Here is a 22,530-nt window from a genome sequence, read left to right as displayed (position 1 = left end):
TCTGGGCTGAGGATGGCTTGCTTGAAAAATTCTCTTGGCTGTCCATCATCTCTGAATAATTATTTCACTCCTTTTGACTTTCCCCAAGGAGACTCAACCTGAGGCAAAGATCTTTATACAGAGATTCAGGTTTGGGAAAGCAGGACTCATTAGGCTAAAGAATAGGAAAATTACTATCTTGCCAGTAATGGAACACCTCTTTGGCTACCACCTCACCTAAAACTTGATTGAACCCCAAAATTAGCTAAACTTTCCAAATCAGTCTCCCACCATGTTAATTCATAGCACACTGTACTATAGCTGGGGCTTTCAAAAGCAGGTGCTATATATATATACAGAAAGAAATTCATGCCTTCTGTTGCCTCTCAAAATCCATTAAGCTTTTTGAATGTTTTTATTCCTTGTGTTTTTAAATCTCCTCTAATCAATTTGCTGAATGGTCTATCTACCCTCCTACCAAGCATAATTGTAGCTAATTCTTATCCTGATTGGTATTACACAGTTCTTGTAAATAAAATAATCCCTTTCTCCCTCTTTATTTTTTAGCAGGCAGAACTCCTTTAATTGCAAAAAAAAAAAAGTTACAATATTTTAATGTTCTTTTGCTTTTTTGACACAAGCATTTGCTTTCTTACATAAGCAGATAATGCTTTTGTACACCTACCAGACCACTGAAAAAGCCAAATGGCAAGAATTAGTATTCCTGGAAACCTATAGAAATTTTCATGAAAAGGGACAGGTTTAAAAAATGCAAAGAAAGGAAAGGTGGACTCCTTACTTTTATAATTCAAGTTTCTATTTTGTATCAATATATGCTGCATTTTCTGATTGAAACTGCTATTCTGTCTGATGACATCTGTGATTTTCTGTAGCTTCTCTTTACATCTGAAATCAAACTTTCATACAGGGTGTTTGATTGTACTCTTTGTTAGGGATTTGATTAAAATATTCTAGCCATTTCATTAATTCCTTTTTACGTGCTTAACATATGAGATGTCATGCCTTCACTATCTCAAAGACTATCTGTGGACAAAATCCATGAAACCTATAGACTGTGAGCTATACACATGAAAGAAGAAACAGATTTCACTCTAAGCAGAGAATCAGTGAATAGGAAACTATTTGGCGTCCTCCGATTCCTGACCCTTTGATCTTCATGGCCTTTTTTCTATTCTTAATCATTCATTGAGTAATCGTATATTCTTGTAAAATGCAAAATCAACTTACATGCAATCAGGTATGGACACAAGAAATGCTTGTGCTCTCGACTTCAGGACTCACAGATACCCTAGCCGTCAGAGGACTGTAGTTCACTCAGTATTTTTGTTAATAGTGTGGCTGTGCTATAAAGTAGGTCGCTGTTTTTTTTGCTTTGGTACTACAAGATTTTAAATGTTGCAGCAAATGAAAGAAAACATTTGAAGGCTGGTGTCAAAAATCATCAGCTATACTTACAAAAGCCGTGTGCAGCTTCTGAAATGTAGTTTATTGCTGTAAATATGTACAATTTATGTTAGCTTGTTTATTCCTAAAACATAAATAAAACCTTTTTTATTAAAAATGCCTACATATAAAAAGCTTACTTTGTACAATGTTTAAAAACATGCAAGATTTCAGGCATATCTTTTTATAATCTTTAAAAACGTTTAGAATTCTGACTCTATTATTTGAGAGCTTTTATTGTAAAATTTAATACAAAGCTAAATCCCTTTATTTGGAAGAAATTCTTTGCAGTATTACCCAGCAATTGGAGAAAAAAATACCAGCACTTTTCCAAGAGCTTATTTCTGTACCATTTTGATTTTTTTAAAAAATATTCTTTAAGATAACACGCCTTACAAACATTTGAACGTATGGAACATTTATATATTAGGAAAAAAAGAAGTGAAGTCTCCTTGTATTTAAAAATGATGCCTAAAACGGACTTTAATAGCATCCATTTGTGAGGTGCATTATGTCGATTTTTTTTTAATCTCCACTGTAAATATAAATATTAGAGTTGGCCTATTTGTCAGTTTTTCCTAATTTGAAGACCTCCAACTTCCGTACTCATTCTCTCCCTTCAGAAAGAATATGTTGACAATAAAATAATGAACAGAATAAAGGTGTGAAGCTCATTTATCCATTAATTGGCGGTTAGAATAGCTTTTCAATAAAAGTCTAAATTTCAGCCTAGGGACAACTTTCACATCCATCCAGCAAAATAGCTGGGAATCAGCCCTCTATCAGCAGAGTCTTGGCCTGCAGAGCTAACAGTGATCCCTGAGACATCCTACATGGGCTACTATTCCAGAAGACTGTGTTATACATTGGGAGATATAAATGGCCACCCAATTTTGTTTAAATTAAAAAAGAAACAAATATATAAGTAGCATACTTACAATTTTCTATAAGGATTATAGACAATAAGAAGCTAATGTAAGGTTAGCAGCCAACATCTTCCTAAATACAGGAATGCAAGAGCAATGGGAAAAGACAAAGATAAAGATATCAAACACATCTTCTCTTCTCAGCCTTGGAGAAAATTACAATTTAGACGGGAAGACCAACAAAGTAAATGAGAGCAAGGCAAACCAGCATAGTCACACATTCACAATAACTATAAAGTGAATATGAAAGCGCCTGGCTAGAACTGGGTAAGAGAGGGTCAGAAATGTCACTCTTAAAAGGGTTTGTCATATGCTGGCATGCAAGGAGGTTCTCCTTCCAACACCTGGGAAAGTGTTTGTGCACACAGTTTATCTGTGTTGTCACTAGTATCAGCCAAGGATATGGAGAAATTGGAACCCTTGTGCACTGTTGACAGGAATGTAAAGTGGTATAGGCACTATGGAAAACAGTATGGAGGTTCCTCAAAAAATTAAAAATACAACTACCATATGATCCAGCAGTCTCACTTCCAGGTATTTATCCAAAAGAACTGAAAATGGGATCTTGAAGAGGTTTTACACTCCTATGCAGCATTAGTCACAATGGCCAAGAGGTAGAAACAACTTATATCGCCTTTGACAGATTAATGGATAAAGAAAATGTGGTACATACATACAATGGAATATTATTCAGCCCTAAAAAGGGAAGGAAATCCTGTCATATGTTAAAACATTGATGAACCTTGAGGACATTATGGTTAACTGAAATAAGTTAGTCACAGAAGGACAAATACTGCACAATTCCACTTATATGAACTATCTAAAGTAGTCAAACTCATAAAGCAAAAAGCAGAGTGGTGATTGCCAGGGGCTGGGGAAGGCAGAAATAGGGAGTTTCTGTTCAATGGGTAGAGTTTCAGTCATACAAAATGAAAAGGTTGTGGAGACCAGCTGCTTAACAGTGTGCACAGAGTTAACACTGCTGTACTGCACACTTAACAATTTGTTAAAAGGGTAGATTTTGTTATGTTTTTGCCACAATTAAAATAAGAGAGAAATGCAAAGTGGTACAGCCACTTTGAAAAAGTTTGGCAGTTTCTTACAAAGTTAAACATAGTCACACAATACCATCCAGCAATCACACTCCTGGGTCTTACTCAGTTCCTTTGAAAATTTGTGTCCAAATAAAAACCTGCCTGTGAATGTTTACTGCAGCTTTATTCATAATTGCCAAGAAGTGGAAACAACCAATTTCCTTCAATAGGTGAATGGATACACAAACTGTGGTACATCTATATAAGGAAATATTATTCAAAGATAAAAAAGAAATGAGTTATCAAGCCACAAAAAGGCATGAAAGAACCCTAAATGTATATTGCTAAGTGAAAGAGGCTATAACCATCATAGACCAATTCATACTGGCCCTATCGTATCCTATTGCATCAATAATGAAATATCAAAGTTACCTTGCAGGGGCAATGAGCAAAAACTACAAATCATGTAGCAGCAGCATGCTCAGAAGATGGAAACCTTGTCCTCAGATGACCTCAAGCCCCCTAGGAACCAAAAGTTCCCTAACTGTAGAACTTGATATAAAGAGAAAGCAGCACAGAGAACCTAATAAGAAGTGAAGGGTCCCTTGATTTGTAGCACACGGGACTTACATGACTGTTACACTCCCACCCTCCAATCAGGTTCCGCGATGCTAATATTTTGTATAACCACTTCCACTCCCAACTCCTTAAGTCTGTCCCCACTTCAGCTAGGGAAGACAGATTTGAGCCTTGCTTCCTGTCTCCTTGCTGGTCTGCCATGCAATAAAGCTCGTTCCCTCAAAAGCCAGTGCTATAGTATTGGGTTCAGTGCACATCAGGGAGCAAACTCTTGTTTGATAAATTCAGTCTAAAAAGACTACATCCAGTAGGATCCCAATTATATGACATTCTGGAAAAGGCAAAACTATAAAGACATTAAGAAAAATCACTGGCTGTCTGGAGTTCAGAGGAAAGTGGAGAGGGACGCATAGGTAAAACATAGGGGATTTTTAGGGTGTTGAAATATTCTGTACAGTGGATACATGACATCAGGCATTTGTCAAAGATCAGAACTGATCAACACAAAGAGTGAACCTTAATGTATGCAAATTTAAAAATCATTTAGGAAGTGAGGGGATCCCTGCAAAGAATACAGACTAGGGGAAAAAACCTAACTGTACTATAAATGTATAAAACCACCTCACTGAGGGAGTGGAGGAAAAAGGTACTGACCTAAGCAACTTTGGAAATGAGCGGAGTCTGTAAAACTAAAACCAAAAGGAACTGTAAATAAAGTTGTTTCCCACATCCGTACCAAGGGTAAAGATTAACGATGTGGATACTGCTATATACACGTATATATATGATCATATATATATATGCACACACATGCATACTGGACTTGAACAATTAGTCAAAAGATAGTGGATGGTAGGAGTCAAGTTTCCCACTGCTGGAATGTGAAATTACAGATGAGGAGGGGTAATAGGCTAGAATATCCATGTAGCAATGGGTTAGAGTTGGGGACGAGGATCAACTCGTGTGGAACTTAATATGGATACAAATGATTTTATAAAAAGTACTTATAGATATGTATCTATACAGAGGTTAGTTTACAGGCATATATTTCTTTGTTCTGTCGGGTGAGAGGGCCTAAAAGAAAGAACACCCCAATAGCAGTAAGCACACCCAGATTGCTTTCCAACACTCTTCTTCAATAAAAGGAAGCAGGGCGTCTTGGAGAAATGGCTGACTCTAGCACTGGGCAGGAAACAGACAGGATGAGCATGAACATCTTGTATTACCAGAAAGTCAAGGAAATAAAAAAATCAATCAATTCTACCCCCATTAATAGAGGCTATGTCAGACGGACACAGGAGCCAACTGAAAGAGCTCCCAGTTGGCCAAAGTACAAAATATCCATGAGTCCATAGTATATAAATAAATGATTAAATAAATTAATAAATAGGAGAGTAGAAGCAAATCTGCAGGAGAATTCCAAATGATTTCTATAGATACTCTGACCCCAAGGAGGGGGAACACAACTTGCCGTTCCTTATATATGGAGTGCACATAGTGACTTCCTTCCGCAGTGTACAGTATGGAAAAAGGAGAAATAAGGAGCAACTTCACAGCGGAGACATCTGACAAACGCTACCTCAACCAGGTGATCAAGGTCAACATGAAGTCATAAATCCTATTAATAGCATGTACCCTTGATATGATGTAATGTAAATGGCACTTTCTCTCTGTGACATTCCTCCCAAAAACCCATAACCCAGTTTAAACATGAGAAAAACATTAAATTCCAATAGAGGGACAGCTTACAAAATATCTCACCCACACTCCTCAAAACTGTCAAGGTTGTCAAAAACAAGGAAAAGTATGGGAAATTATCACAACAAGAGAAGCATATAGATACATGACAACTGAATAGAATACACTGTCCAGGATGGAATCCTGGGAGAGAAAGAAGACATTCAGTAAAAGCTTAGGAAATCTGAATAAACAATGGGATTTAGTTAATAATCACGTATCAATACTACCTCATTAATTATAACAAATATACCATACTAATATAAGACGTTATTAATAGGGGAGCCTGGATGTAGGCTATATGGGAACTCTCTGAACTATCTGCTCAATTTTTCTGTAAATCTAAAACTGTTCTAAAAAAATAGTCTATTTAAAGAAAGAAAAAAAAAAGACAAGCCATAGATTGGGAAGAAAATACTTGCAAGGCATGTATCTAAAAAACACTTCTATCCAGGCTATATAAAGAACTCCCAAAACTCAATAATAAGAAAACAATCCAATTAAAAAATGGGCCCGTGGCAGAGTGGTTAAAGTTCCACATGCTCCACTTCGGTGGCCCAGGTTCACGGGTTCAGATCCAGATCCAGATCCAGGGCACAGACCTACCCCACTCATCAGCTACACTGTGGCGGTGTCTCACATACAGAAAAATAGAGGAGGATTGGCACAGATTTTAGCTCAGGGCTAATCTTCCTCAAGCAAAAAAAGAGGAAGATTAGCGATGGATGTTAGCTCAGGATGAATCCTCAGCCAAAAGAAAAAAGGGCACCAGAGAAGATATACAGATGGAAAATAAGCAAAAGAAAAGATGCTCAACATCATTAGTCATTAGGGAAATGAATATTATCAAAACTACAATGATATACTGCTACACACGTATTAGAATAACTGCAATTAAAAAGACTGACCATACCAAAAGGTGGCAAGGATGTGGAGGGAGAACTCTGATAGACTGTGGGAGGAATGGAAAATGAAAAAATTGCTTTGGAAAACAGTTTGGCAGTTTCTTGAAAAGATAAATATAAACCTACCATATGTTCCGGCCATTTCACTCCTAAGTATTTACTCAAAAGAAAGCATATGTCCATACAAAGACAGATAGAAGAATGTTTAGAGCATTCCGTGTATTATAACAGCCCAAAATTTTAAACAACCAAAATATCCATTAACAGGCGAATAAATAAACAAATTAAGATAGAACTCTACAACAGAATACTTCTCAATAATAAAAAGGAATGAACTAGTAATACATGCAACAACATAGACAAAACTCAAACTAATGCTGAAAGCCAGATCACAAAAAAAAAAAAAGAGCACATAGTGTCTGATTTCATTTATATTAAACTCTCAAAAATGTGAAACAATCTACAGTAGCAGGAAGCAGACAGTGGTTACCTGGGTGGGGGAAAGACGCAAGAGCAGGGATTACAAAGGAATAGGAGGAAACTTTCAGGAATGACTGATATGTTCATCATCTTCATTGAGGTGATGCTTTCATAGGTGTATGTAGGTGTAAACGTGGCCAAATTATCAGATTTAAATATGTGCAGTTCATAGTGCAGTATACTGAAATTAGATTTCAATAAAGGGGTTAAATACGCTAATACAGCGATAACACGTGATGAGGGAAATAAGCAGAGCCAGATTTTTTCCTTCTCAAAGGCAGTACTGCATGGAGGGCTGAAATTCAAAAGGGATCTCTAGATCAGTATTTTTAAAGTGCTGGTCTGCAAACCATTACTGGTCCATAATGACAGAAGGAACCTGCACCTCTCTAAGCACGCCGTTTAGTTCAGCTGATTTTTTTTTCATAACCAAAATTGCTCAGTACATTGAATAACATTCAAGCATAAGCTCCTTATCTAATCACCAACCTATAACAAACAGTCCATAAGCGGGCATTAGTCTACAGATACACTTTGAGCAGCACTGTCTAGACCACACTCACATATTTACTAACCTCTGTAAGCCTATCCTCATCTGCAGGATGAGAATAGTATGAACTGCTCTGGACACCTCAACTAATAGCCTGATGCTCTAATGAGCTGTAAAGTTGCAAAGGGCAGGTACCAATTAATCATGTATTGTTGCGTTATGTAGAAAGTCACCTGAAATAAAACAACATATAAAAATAAAAGAACATTTTTTATTTGTTCAGAATGCGTTTTTAAACTGAAATTAAAAATGGTTTGTTTCTCCAATGAAGTTGTTAACATCCAAAACTGTTAAATTCAATATTAAGAGTTTATAACAAAAATGGACCTATATGCATTCTTGGCTAATATATGAATAGTAATATATACACTATACATTGGTATCCATTTCTTTTTTCATCAGAGCACACTCTCCCAACCAAACATAGAAATGCAGAAGTAACAGTGTTATTTTCACTTTTTTCTGTGTTCAAGTATAAGAATTTAGTTTCTAGAATTCATAAATTCATAAACTCAAAACTGTTCCAATAAACTTGATTATTTTTTCTTGTTCATATCTGAAGAGCTTCTTTCTCTAAGAAATTTTGCATTTTATAATCTTTCCTTTGAAATATGAGAAAGATATGGAATCTCCTGAGTTACATATGCAGCTTACACATTCTTTAAAAGCTATTTTTTAAAAACATTACAAATTAATCATATATATCCATAATACATGTCCTTGCTATTCACATACTTCTTTAAGCAATATTCAAGTATATTTGTGCTTTGTATGTTTACATTACTTTAGAGCCTATTTTTAGCTTTCAATAAAACTGTTATAGCTATAAAGATTTCTCAAATATTTAATAAATGAGGCAAAAGTCATTACAAAAATATAAACAGCTATTATAGCTTTTTCATTTTTTATGCATTTCCTGGCAACCATGTAATTTCCTGTTCCTTAGATACGTTGACAAATTTTTATCTTTGATCTCAAAGCAGCTGCTTTCTCAGCTTGGCGTAATAAGTCAGCACATCACAGGTTTTCTGAACACACAGTATTCGCTCTGCCGTATCAGTTGTAGCAGTGGAATCTGAGTGTTGGTATTCACTACTTCCAGTTATTTCAACTGCATGACCACCTTAAAACATAAAGCGGGGGGAGAGAGGAATCAGGTTAGACCAGAAGGATGCCAATATCTGCTAAATGAAATGCTTTGAAATCTCTGAAGAAGGGCCTGCAGAACTGATAACAAGCAAGGACAATGCACAGTAACTCATGGCATGTGCCTGCCAGGATCTATGGTTCAGAATCATCTGTCATTTATACCAGGCTCTTCCACACACCCCGTCAGACATTTAGCCCCAGCCAAAGGTAAGCCAGGCTACCAGTTTGGTTACTGGGCATGTGGCCCAGTCAGGAAAGCACCAAAATGGCTTGAGTAACTGCAGAATATGGAGGGAAGCTGAAGTATACCAGGGTTTAAAAGAGGCAGACCCAAGAAGACTGGTTAGTAGCAAGAGAGGCTGGTAAGAATAACTGACTTTAACCATTGACACTAGATCACTGGAGAAAATGCTAGCAATAATGAAAGGAATGTATGTACACACAGATCATTATTTTTCTTTCTTTCTCACAGCAGCAGTTTCTACTGTTCTCATTAATTAAACCCTATGAGTGGTTACTGTTACTTAGCCATTCCTTTGTAAATGTAAAGTTTTTAGTCATCCACTAATTCTATTTTGTCTCAACCTGATTTTGTCATAACTACAAGCCATATTTTGTCTCCCATACTTTGAGGATTATAAAAGTAATTTTTTTCTACTTGTCTAGTTAAATAAGACACATTTTTCTTCAAGTCACAACCATTTTAAATCATAAAAACTCTTCAGAATCAACTAATTTCACAGCCTCAAGGTAAACATTTTATTTTTATCATTAATGAGTACCAGAGCAAAAACAATCTAGCAGTTACAACAGCACTTTTATTTTTTTCAAAAGCACTATTATTTTTTTCAAAAATAACTACTTGATAAGTTACGCTCAAAACTTAGTAACTAAAATAAGTTATAACTCATTGAATATCTAAAAATAGAGATGCAGAATACACCTACAAGTATTTTCTGTGCTTGACAAAAAATATCAGGAAAAAGAGAAACAATAAAAGTGAACTACGCGTTCTTCTTACATTGCTCTGATGTTGTCAATCAAAACTTAAACACTTTAAACTGTACAAGAAAATTAAAATACCTTATTAGCTGTACAACAAAATTAAAACAAATACCTTATTAGCTGCTTCCAAGGAATTTATTAGATTCTGCAGCTCTTCTTTATTCATTTCAACAGAATATGGTTTGACTTCACCATTTTCTTTTACATCTAGATGAAGGTTTAAAAGTGGCATTTGTAATGTAGCAATCTTGTCACTAGAAAGTGCAAGCTATTTAAAATGAGGAAAACAGTAATTAATAAGTAATAAAAAGGACTATATTAAATATGCATCAGAGCTTACTAACAATACATTAAAAAAAAAAAGAGTACTCCTGTTTGCTATCAAGTACAGGGAAAGGTAGAAGAAATAAACAAATTAAACCCATGCCAAACCAACACATGTTTGAACAGAAAGAGAGAAGAGAGTAAATAAACGAGGGGAAGTAGGTTAGGGAAAAAAGACAGTAAGCCAGCACTCTGTGGGAGAAGCAGGAATCCAGAGCAGAGTTACGGCTGGGAAGTACTGAATGGGTCCAATGCAGCAAGAAACAGGGAGAATTCTTAAATAAGTGTAAAGATACCTACAGGATGGAAGTCCATCTCCAAAGATACTAAAACCACTGGTAAACTCTAAGAAATTAAGATGCTTCATTCATGATCAGCTAACTCTCTACTAAAGTATTGATAAATATGCAACCAAGACAGAGCCATCTTCAATTAGAGCCACTTGACAAAAACATTCAACATATTTACCTCTCTTTCCACTTTCTGTCTAAAAAGAGTATCCTACAGGAAATGGAAGAACCAAATATTTATGACGCTAATACTTTTTGAAATAAGCACTATTGATTCATTGTCAGATGGCAAAGGGAAATTCAATTTTCCTGGAATCTGAGCCAGAAAACCCAAGAATAACTGAATCTTTGGAGTACTCCTACTTGCAAAAATTTACTTGGGCAACCGTAAGAGGCTCCTTCCCAAACAACCAACCTCAAAGCATCTCCCTTATGGTACACAGACCATAGAATCAAATCCTTAGATTTCTTTCTCCAAAAAAGCAACTCATAAATCTCTGAGATTTGGAAATATCACCTTTGGGTTGTCTACCTTTTGGATAATTCTCCTTCTCAATATTTCCAATAAATGGTTTCTCAGCCTATGCTTGAATACCACCAATGATGGGGAGTGTGGTAACTCAAGAAGAGGTTAAAATAATTTTCAGATACTCATAGTTTTTAAAAAATTCTTCCTGGGGCCGGCCCGGTGGCACAGCAGTTAAGTTCTCATGTTCCCCTTCGGTGGCCTGGGGTTCAGTGGTTCGGATCCCGGGTGTGGACATGGTACCGCTAGGCAAGCCATGCTGTGGTAGGCGTCCCACATATAAAGTAGAGGAAGATGGCCACAGATGTTAGCTCAAGGCCAGTCTTCCTCAGCAAAAAGAGGAGGATAGGCAGCAGATGTTAGCTCAGGGCTAATCTTCCTCAGAAAACAAAACAAAACAAAAATTCTTCCCTAGGTTCAATTTAAACCCATCTTATTGCAAATCATATACTTTAGGCCTTTGTCCTACCACCTGAAGCCATAAAGCATATATATAATCCTTCATCTACATGACTTTTAGTCCTTTAAAGATAACTGTTATATTTCTACTAAGTTTTCTCTCTTCCAGGTGTTTCAAAGCAACTTCATGTACCATGATTTTAAGTTCCTGGTCATTCTTTCCACTTGGGCTCCAACTTGCTTAAGTACGTCTTAAGTTTGGCAGCCAGAACTAAAAGGATTATCAAACCAACTAAACAAACTAAAAAGATTTAAGAGTTGAAAACACACTATATTAGAACTGCTACCCCTTGCTTGGAACAGAATTTCTACCAACGAAACATAAGACTGAAACATACTGCTGACTCAAGCTACACTTTGGTAAATCAAAACAACCAAATATTTCTCATATATGCTACTATTAGCATATCTCTCATATCTTTTATATTTATCCTTTGCTTTATTTAAATGAAAAATCCTCTACTTAGGTTATCTCTGCTTAGTTTATTTTGCTTTATTTGGTCCACCACTGAAATGTGCTATAAAATAATTTTAAATTTTGACTGTATTATATTACATATTAAATAGATCTCTAGTTTTGTGTCACCCTCAGATTTGATAAGCATAATACTCATAAAAATGTTGAAGATGACTGGGCCAAGACCAGAATCATTGAGACCTCTTTCTGAGCTAACACAAATTCATCCGGATTTGTTTATTTATCCACTTATGACTCCGTCTGACTGTATTATTCTTCTACATTTTTCCCCACTTTATCCAGGGTCATGCTGAAATCAAGAAACACAATGCATTTGTTTTCTCCTCATCTAGGTCTAGATACCCTACAGAGGATGGAAAGTTGGTGTGAAATTGTTCTTTATGAACCCTACTGATTATGACTCTCTTTTCAAAATGTTTCTTAAGTGCTGTTTTAATAACACATTATAGATTTCCCCTGAGGTAGAATGACATTTACCAATCTTGGGAAGACTATAAAGTCTATAAAATTCTAGCCAAACATAAAATGTTGAATATATACACACATACTCCTCCACTACTTATGACATTTAATCATTTACAGTTCTATTTAATTGAACTTATTATCATTGTAATGTCTATACACACGGTTTGTAGTGTACTGATGTCCAAATTAATGCAGAAAATGTCATTTTAATTATCTTTGATACTTTTTTGGGACAATGTATTCTCAAAAGAACAGAAATTTTAGATATATACATTGCAAAAAATAAATACTTCTTTCTATCCCAAAAATGAAGTTAAAAAACATACACATTCATAAATAAATAGATTCTCACCTTTAACTGCCAATCGAAATCTTGTAGCTGTGCAGAGGAAATATCAACTATTTCTTCTAACAGAGCCTGCTTGATTTCGTCTTTCCTACTTTTCAAGCATTTCATGATAGCTTCTTGATGAAATGAATTCAACTGACTCAATTGCTGAAATACCTATGAAAACAAAAATAAATGTTTAGGAAATAAGGGAAAGGGCCTTCCTATTTAAAATATACATAGTTCCATTCTCCTTTCACATACCATTTAAAATGGTAGTAAATGAAAAAAAAAGAGAAATACTTCTCTAACTATGAAAAGAACAGATGAGAATATACAACCAGCAAACAAGAAGTTTTAACAAATTTTTGCAAAACAGAAAGTAAAGGAAAAGGGCTGACTGATGAAGCAGCATGAAAGTGAGTGCATCCTTGGACCACTAAAGCTGGTATGACTATATTAATATATCAGACAACAGTCTTTAAGGCAAGAAGTATTACAAGAAATAGAGGAGGATGGCAAAAGGGTGACTCAACAGAAATATATAACAACCAGAAATCTGTGTGCACCTAATAACATAACTTCAAAATATATAAAGTAGCAAAACTTGGCGGAACTGGGTAAATCTACTGTCATAATTAGAGATGTTAACAAACCTCTCAGTAAGTGACAGAGACAAAAAAATCAGTAGATATAGAATTAAAAAACACTTTCATTCTATTTAACCTAATCTACACACAGAACACTACATCCAACAATTGTATAACACATATTGTTTTCAAATGTATATGGAACATTCACCAAAATGAACCACATCCCAAGCTATATGGCAAGTCACAACAAATTTCGAAGAACTGGAACCAGACTCTGTATTTTTGGGCCACCGTGTAATTAAATCCTGACAGATAAAAAATTTTTCCAAATATTTTCAAATTAAGCAAGACGGTAACACAGTACTAAGTGAAGAAAGAAACAAAATCAATCTTGCACAAACTCTTCCAGAGAAAAAGAAAAAAGATACTTCCTAATTCGTTCCATGAGACCAGAATAAAACTTGACACTCTGACACAGACATTATAGGACAGAAAAATCATAGGCCAATATCACTCAAATATAGATAAAAATCCTAAACAAAATATTGGCAAATCAAATCAAAAGACATATAAAAAAAGACAATACATCATGACCAAGTAGGATTTATTTTGGCAATGTAAGGTTAGTTTAACACTCAAAAATCAATGTGAGGCACCACATTAACAAAATAAAGGTGAAAAATAATAAATTCAGGAAAAAAGCATTTGATAAAATTCAATACTCAGTAATGATAAAAATTCTCAGCAAAGCAGGATTTGCAGGAAATTTCTTTCATCTGATAAAGGATATCTATAAAATGACACAGCGAACATACTGAATGATGAAATAGTGAACACATTCTCCCTAAGGTCAGGAACAAGGTGCTGCTTTTTTCCCCAACACTGTCCTGAAGGCGTTAGCCAGTACAATAAGGGGAAGAAAACAGAAATTAAAGGTATTAAAATTGAAAAAGAAAATTACTGCATTCAAAAAAATCCAAAAGAAATTTTATAAACTATTAGATATAGTAAGTAAATTTAGAAAGATTGTTGGACACAGAGTAGTATATAAAAATCAACTTTGTTTCTACACACTAGCAATAAACAATCAGAGAACAAAATTAAAGAACATCAGAAACATCAGTTACTTAGAAATAAATCTAAAAAAATATTTGCAAGACCTCTACACTGAAAGCTACAAAACATTAGAGAGAAACTGAAGCCATTCTAAATAAATGGAAGGTTATACCATGTTCATTGATAAGAAGGCTCAATATTGTTAAGATGTCAATTCTCCCCAAAATGATCTAGAGATTCAGTTCAATCCCCATGCTATGGACTTAACCGTGTCCCCTCAAAATTCATATGTTAAAACCCTAACCCCCAAGATACTTGGAAATGAGGCCTTTGAGAGGTAATTATGTTTAAATGAGGTCACGAGGATGGGGCATGGTATTAGTGCCCTTATAAGAGACACCAGAGAGTTTGCTCTCTGTCTCTCTCCCTGGGGCCATGTGAGGACAAAGCTACAAGGCAACCATCTGAAGCCAGGAAAAAAGCCCTCAGTATGGAACTGACCACCCAGCCTCTTGATCTTGGACTCCCTGGCCTCTAGAACTGTGAGAAATTAATTCCTGTTGTTCAAGCTACCCACTTTATGATATTTTATTACGCAGCCCAAGCTGACTAACACTTCCCATCAAAACTCCAGCAAGTTTTTTGCTTGTAATTGACAAGCTGATTTTAAAATGCATGTGAAAATACAGAGGATCTAGAATAACCAAGGCAATCCTCAAGAAGCAGAAGGTTGAAGTTCTTCTACTATCAGATATCAAAACTTACATAACGTAATGCAGCTTTAATTCTGCAGTAACTAAGAGTATAGTATCAGCAAATATAGAAAAGCAGACCAATGGAGCAGAATAAAGAGTCCAGATACAGACCCATACATACGGTCACCTGATTTACAATGAAGGCTGCACAGCAATTCTATGGGGCAAGAATGGTCATTTCAATAAATGGTCCTAGGTCAAGTGGATATTCATTTGGAAAAATTTGAACTTGACCCCTACTCCATATAAAAACATTAATTCAAAATGAATCAATGACATAAATTTGAAAGCTAAAACAATCAAGATTCTAGAAGAAAACATACAAAAACATCTTCATGACCTTGGCACAAATATTTCTTAAACAGGGCACTAATGGCACTAACCATTAAAGACAGACTGACAAACTGGACTTGAGTAAAATTCAGAACTTCTGTTCATTAACAGAGTAAAAAGGCAAGTGACATAATAAAAGAGATATAAAATACATACATCTAACAAAGAACTCATATCCAGAATATCACCCAAATCAAAACGAAAAACACATAATTCCATTTTTTAAAAAAGTGGGCAACCTACACAAACACGCCCAAATGATTTCTGACAAATGTACAAAGGCAATTCAACGGAAGAATACCCCATGATCCTGCAATTTCACTTCAAGATGTCCTCTGAGAAAGTTGGCCCATGTGGGTACAAGGAGACACATACAAAATGTTTGTAGCAACGCTATTTGTAATAATGAAAGAGCAAAGAAACAATGACCTAACTGTTCATCAGTAGGGGACAGAAAAATAAGTCCCACTAATTTCTATCATCAGATACTACAAGCGGTTAAAATACATGAACCAGATTTACATTTATCAACATTGGTAAATCTAAAACACAATGTTGCCTTAAAAAAACAAATTATAAATGGATACATTGTTATCATTTACAAGTTACACATTTAAACAGCTCAAATAATTGTCTATATTGCTTAAAGATGTACACGTTCATACAATATAGAATACAAAACATGCACACCAAGTTCACAAGTGGGTGATCTCTAGGGGAGGGTGGCGTACCCGGTGGTATTTAGGTATATCTGTAATGCTCTGTTTCTAAAACAATCACACAAACATGACATATATAAAGTAAAATGTTAACAACTGTTTAATTATGGTAACGAGAACAGAGGTGTTGGTTATATAACTTTCAGTTTTCTTCTATATGATTTAAATGTTTCACAACTAAAAAAATACAAACAACCAAAAACAAAATTACAGACACCCAGAACTTCTACTATCAGATTTTCCACTTAGGATTTTGAAGTTTTTCTTGCTATACAATATATACTTACTGATAATGGCCCTTGTATTATATGGGGCCTAAAGACCAATTTAATAAAAAATCTGAACACTAATTATTTTTTATTATTATTATTATAAGGTACAGAAATTTTGAGTGAAGTTACCTCTTCATCAGATAAATTTTTACCAACTACAGCTTTGAAAAATTTGGTAATATCTTCTAGAACATGCATCCATTCTGCTGACTCCCAAACACTCTGATAATCCTGGTAGACAGGATAAGTTCGGCCACAAATGCCATCAATTATTTTGTGAAGAAGCTAGAGAGAAAAAAGGAAATAAATGTAATTATAAGTAAAATTATTAAACCGCTTTATCTTCCTTGGAGCAAACAAATGTTGTTGGGAGAAGTTCCTGTTAACCACAAGAGCAAATGAGATTGAAATGTAACTATTTTTAACATTATTCTATTAATTCAAAGTTAAAGAGTCACAAAAAAAGCCAGACTTTCTATAATTTTGTCCACCTTCAGAAGCGAAAATAATTTTACAGATACACTGTTTCCCCAATGTTCCTGAAAGGAAGGTGGTGAGTATAAAAGTTTCACCTTGGGATTTCTTAGACATCATATTTATACCAATAACCAAAAAAAAGGTACAACTCAAGTCTTTTACTGGAGATCTACAAACTTCATTTTGCCTTGCCTCCATTTTTCACTACATTCATACTTCTTTTGGTCCACCCCAACAAAGTCAACAGTACCTTTCTTCTCCATTTTTACATTTCTTTTTCTCTATCCTACCTCAATATCAGCAATGGAAATCCTAACACACATATAACTGAACATAGTGATTAAGACGTTGGATTTTGGAATGAAACTAACCAGTGTGAATCCTAGTTCGACTACTTAACTAGTTTTACCACGTTAAGTGTTCTGTGCCTCTGTTTCCTCATGAGTAAAATGAGGATATCACCTACCCCCATAACGTTGCTGTAAGGATTAAATAAGAATCCATGCAAATCTCTTGGCACATTCCTGGCAGGTACAAAGCACTTAAACATTGCCAGCCACTGTTATCATTCTTCTTATTATTATCATCACTATTACTACTCCTACTAGCACTATGTTCCATGCCTTTAACATACACTGACTGAGTACCTACCATGCCAGCACTATTCTAGGCAAATGATTAATATGGTTTTCTTTCTCAGGGGATATTTGTGTCTTCTAAGAAGACTATTTGAACCCAAATAACTTGGAAATGCTTTTAAGCAGCAAGCCTTCTAACTCGTTTCCCTTGGATCATATTCTACTCCATTTTAAGCAGTAACTCCTCTATAACACCACCTATATCAGCACAGAGAGGAGCAACTGGTGACCCCACTTCCAACCACGGCTAATGCTCTATATGAAGAGAGTTCTTATGTACCATAAATCCACCAACATTCTCAATTTGAAATTCATTCAAAATTCTCTACATATATTCCACCTTTTCCCAAAGTGTCCCCATGCTAAAACAAAACCCAGAACTCAAACAGAAAAATAAAAGTGCTATCTTTTTTGGAATATAAATGTTTTTTCTTCACTTACGAATATGCAGTGAGCACTTCATTCCAGTTATTAAACAAGTTAATGGAAATATAAACAAAAAATAACTATAATAGCTACTTTTTATGGAGCCCCAATTGTGTACCAAACACTGCTCATCTCCTCACTACAACCCTATGAAGTAAGTACCGTTATCCCCATTTTACAGATGAGGAAACTAAGGATAAATAAGACAAGGTCCTACCATACCAGAGTCCTAGTCCATTTGCAAAAGGCAAACATATCAATAAATAAATGCACTTAAGAGTGATAGGAGTCAGAATACAAGTTTATAGAAGGTACAAAGGAGCAGAGAGGAAGCAGGGGAAAGTCTATCTTAAAAAGATGAGTAGTTGGCCAGTCAAACAGGAGAGAAAGGCATTCTAGTCACAAGCAACTGCATATGCAAAGGATGCGCATGAAATCATATGGCTCAACCTGGGGGATGACAGGATACAAGGATGGAGAGGTGGGCACAGGCCAAATCATAAAGGGCCTTGTACACAATGCCAAAGAGCCTAGACTTTAATCTGTGTTCAACAAGGAAGCAACCTTTTCACATATTTGCATTATTTTTCCATAAATCTGACAACAGGTCGGGAGATCTAAGGCGAGAAAAGGGAAATAGAAGGTGAGCCCAAAGGCCCCCATCTTCAGTTTACCAGCAGGATTAAGGGGGCCCACATTGTTGAGGATGCCCAAAATGAGGCAGTAGAGAAGTAAAAGAGACATGAAAAGGAGGAGGGAGCATGGATGATACTCAGAATTTCAGGCTGAGTGACTGGGTAAGTGGTGGTGCCACAAACTGAAAATGAGGCTACAGCCACAAAAGGAGTAACTCACGGGCAAAAGATGAGGAGCTCAGGCAAGGACACACTGAATCTGAGGTACCTGTGGTGTATCTAAGCAGAAGCCTGACACTCAGGGAAGAGATTTTTGGCCGGATCCAGAGATTTAGGAGTCATCGACATACATGGCGGTAAGGGTTGCGGGCCTTATCTAAGCAGTAGGCAGAATGAACACAGGAACAGAAGACTAACACACAAGACTCACAGTCAAGATGTACCACATGTGCCAGCTTGGCCACTTACTAGTTTGACAACCTTCGGCAAGTTACTCAAACCCTTTGCTGACATTTGTTTCCCCATTTGTAAAATCAGAGAAAAGAGGTAAGATGGTTTTTCTTGATCCTGGTAGGAATTAAGTAAGTTAATTCCCTTCCACCTCCCCCACACTTCATAAAGGGAATAAAGCAAAAAGGCAGGCCAAGATTAGGGACTTAAAAAGCTACCTACCACATACCCTTTGATACCATTCTGTAGGCTAAGCCCCCAACCCCACCCTTCACCCATGGTAAATGGAATAGAAGTTGCACTATCAACCAAGGTGAAAATCACCACAATTTAAAACAGCAGATATTTATTGGGGCAATTAGAATTGTAATTCGGGAGATACAGATTCAGGTAGAAACCCAAAATGTGTCCTGCTAGGGAGTAAAAGTCAGGGGCTTATAAAAGCAAAGAAAGGAGACTGTATTACAAAGAATTTTAATTGGACTTGGAGGCAGAGAGCTAGTCTTGGCTAAACATTGACTGACTAGTGATTCTATCTTCCAAAATCCACCATCCTCAGTCTTTGTGACCAGGATGTCTGTTCTCCTGCTGACTTTTCAAACAATTGCTTGTAACACAATTGCCATTTTGGCCCAGTCCAAAGGTTTGGCCCAGCTCAAGGTTCCAGACAGCAAAGCAGTTTCTCTGGAAAGGCAGCTCTGACTCCACTTAAAATGGCTCCACTATAGTCAATTTTTATATGACTTATTTAAAACTGCCTATCGATGACACTGAAGGCCAACCCACCAAAGCTTAGGATCCAGATAACTGCCCCCCGGGATAAAGCTGAGTTTAGTACGCATTGATTCCTTCCTTCCACAAACACTAATTAAGAACCCACCTTGAGCCAGACAAACTCTCAAGAACTGGGGACATAAAACAATGTACCCCGAAGGAGTTCAGAATGAGAGCGAGACCAAAGGCAAGCCAGCCAGTTAAGCAGCTGTGTTCAAGGAAGGCTTAATGAGGCCTGAATTGTTGGAGGACAGAGGAGGCAGAAGTCAACATATTAACATATTATTTACAATACAAAGTGTTAGTAAGCTGAAGCCAGAAGGCAAACAGAACCACCGCCCCCAGAGCTAACGCAGCCGCTCAGTTCTGCATATCCATATTGCTTTCTTTCAGGGGTAGGCAAATTTCCCTCCCATCTAATACTTAAGGCACTAAGGTTTTTTGCTTGAAAGTTCAAGGGAGAAAACACTTCTCAGATTTTCCTCTTTTGGTAACCATTGGGTTTGCTTCCTTTCACAGTTCACAGCCGAGATACTATTATACGTACTTACTGTCTCCATATTTCATCTTTCAAACTCACTAAAATTTTGCTGCCAGAAACAACACTTTAACCTGCCAGTGCCTTTGGTGTTAAGGCCAAACACACCAGCGTGACATATAAAGACTGAGCCACCTGACTCCTGCTCAGCTGTCTAGTTTTAGTCTCCCTGCTCTGCTGCTCACTCTGTATTTCAGCCTCTCAGAATTACAGCGGGTCCTCAAAGCCCCCGGAGACTGGCTCTCTTGTAGCCTCTGTAGCTGCTATTCCTCTGCCTGAAACACCCTCCCCTCTAGCCTATCTGGTTCCTACTCAGCCTTCAGGACTCAACCTAGAAATCGGGATTTTCCCGTTCTGGAAAGCCTTCCTTTGCCCCTTCAAATGTGGGCTGCTACCTGTCCAAGCTCATTCCTGGATAACTCGGTTTGGTTACCTTATTACATAGCAAGCTCCGCCTGGGCGCAGGCTGTGTCTCATTCACCAGTTTACCTTTTCCCATCAGGGCACTCAGCACACAGCAGACTTCAACGAAAACTGGCTGCACCAACGAATGAGGCTGCTTTTTTCAGATTCTCACCAGCCAGGTTCCTTCTCAGAATTGAGGTGCCAACCTCTTGAGGGAAAGGCCCCCTTGGGCCACCCTACCTATAGTAAGGCGCCCAGTTACTGGTAGCACTTATCAATTTTTTTTTCTGTCGCCCTCAAGGGGGCAGGATATCCTTCTCTAGGTCACCACGGTGTCCCCAGAACCTAGGACCATGCCTGGTGCATAGAGATCATTCGGGAGGTACGTGTTGGATGAATGAATGAAACGTAAATGAGAAGCTACAAACCGCCGACTCCACGCTGTAAGTTTCCAAAGTCTACGTGGCAGCTCCGCCCCCAGCCCAGGGTCCTGGGTCCCTGGCCGCGCGTGGGCCGGGGGCATGTCTGCGCGCAAGGCCCCTCAAGGGACAACTCCAAGCCGGGAGGCGGAGGTGGCACCCCAAGCCTAGGGCTCCTCGGCTCTCTAGGGTAAGCAGGGGGCCGGCCACCCGAAATCACGCCCCTTCCCCCTCCCTTCCCCTGCCAGCCCAAGCGAGCCCAGCCACGGCGTCCCGGTTGACCCGGCCAGTCCCGCACGCCAGGCAGTCCCGGCGCCCCGGCCCCGCGCCGCCAACACCGCACCCTCCTCACCTTCGGGCCCAGCTCGGCTGGAAGCTTCTGCAGCCGCCACAAGGGCGTCCCCTCTTCCGGCTCCATCCCTGCGCGAAGCAGAGCCGGGGTCACGTGACAAGACCCGGGCCGCTCCTCCTTCGAGATGGCTCGCCCACGTGACTCTCTCTGGTAAGGGCGGGGACAGGGCGGGGAGATGCAGGGGCCCCTGTGCGCGTGCGCAGAGACGCTGCTAGCGCTCTCCTTGTAACTAAGGGGCATCGTTTTCTGCCTGGTGGGACGTTGTGTAAACACTCTTAAACTATTTTATTGAAAGTAGATTTGCAAATCTCTCAAAGCATTTTGCAAAATTTTCGGAGTTCTATTGACCTTCCTCTGCACTCTTTAGAAAGCCGTCTGATAAGGGTAATGATATTTTGGGGTGCCCTCGGGGCCACTGTCCCGGAGGTTTGGCATGTCTCTTACTAAAGTGTCCTGATTTGGAAGGCAAATTACGGATTTACTGTGCGTGAAATGCTTTATATAGATTATCCTAAGAAGAAGGTATTATTTTCCTCCCCATTTCCAAGTAACAAAAGTAGAGAAGTCATTAAGGTTGTTAGATTTAGCAAGTAAAAATACGGGACGCCCAGTTAAATATGAAACTTAAGATAAACAACGAATAACGTAAGTCTTTTGTTATGAGTGTGCCTCAAATACTGGGCAGAGTATTGCATGGGACATATTTACACTAACAAATTATTAGTTGTTTATCTGAAATTCAAATTTAACCGGGCGTCCTGTATTTTATCTGTCAACCTTAAAAGTCACTTACCCGAGCCGAGTAAGAGGCACAGCCTGAAGTGAAAATCAGTCAGACTCTAGAGCCACACTCAACGCTGGACTAAACCAAAACCAAAACAGCCTTTCTGTGATTTCTCTCATTATTATAGTTGTTCCTTGAATCAAGTGCTAGAAAATGCAGTGGTGATAAGACAGTCCCTGCCATCCAGAAGCGCACAATTCGTAGGAGACAGAAACAAGAATTACAA

General features: G+C 37.6%; 1 protein-coding gene across 1 annotated transcript; it reads right to left on the bottom strand.

Moving 5' to 3' along the window:
• Positions 1-7,845: 7,845 nt before the first annotated feature.
• COMMD8 (COMM domain containing 8) lies at positions 7,846-21,702 on the bottom strand. The gene is made up of 5 exons (XM_070615034.1): positions 21,521-21,702; positions 16,536-16,691; positions 12,703-12,855; positions 9,921-10,076; positions 7,846-8,777 (listed from the first exon to the last, which is right to left on the bottom strand). The coding sequence occupies exons 1-5, from the start codon at positions 21,584-21,586 to the stop codon at positions 8,757-8,759; spliced, it is 552 nt and encodes a 183-aa protein (XP_070471135.1). The 5' UTR covers positions 21,587-21,702; the 3' UTR covers positions 7,846-8,756.
• Between the last annotated feature and the right edge of the window lie 828 nt (positions 21,703-22,530).

The sequence above is a fragment of the Equus przewalskii genome, chromosome 3 (assembly GCF_037783145.1).
Source record: "Equus przewalskii isolate Varuska chromosome 3, EquPr2, whole genome shotgun sequence".
Taxonomy (NCBI): Eukaryota; Metazoa; Chordata; class Mammalia; order Perissodactyla; family Equidae; genus Equus; species Equus przewalskii.
Note: the sequence above shows the minus strand (reverse complement) of the source record. Positions and strands in the feature narration are given on the sequence as shown.

Bases quoted from the DNA above. Each gene is read 5' to 3' on its own strand.
- COMMD8 (XM_070615034.1), bottom strand. From the start codon at position 21,586: ATGGAGCCGGAAGAGGGGACGCCCTTGTGGCGGCTGCAGAAGCTTCCA. The intron at 16,692-21,520 runs GTGAGGAGGGTG...TTTTCTCTCTAG, and splicing joins CAGCCGAGCTGGGCCCGAAG to CTTCTTCACAAAATAATTGA. The intron at 10,077-12,702 runs GTGAGAATCTAT...CATTTTAAATAG, and splicing joins ATTTCGATTGGCAGTTAAAG to CTTGCACTTTCTAGTGACAA.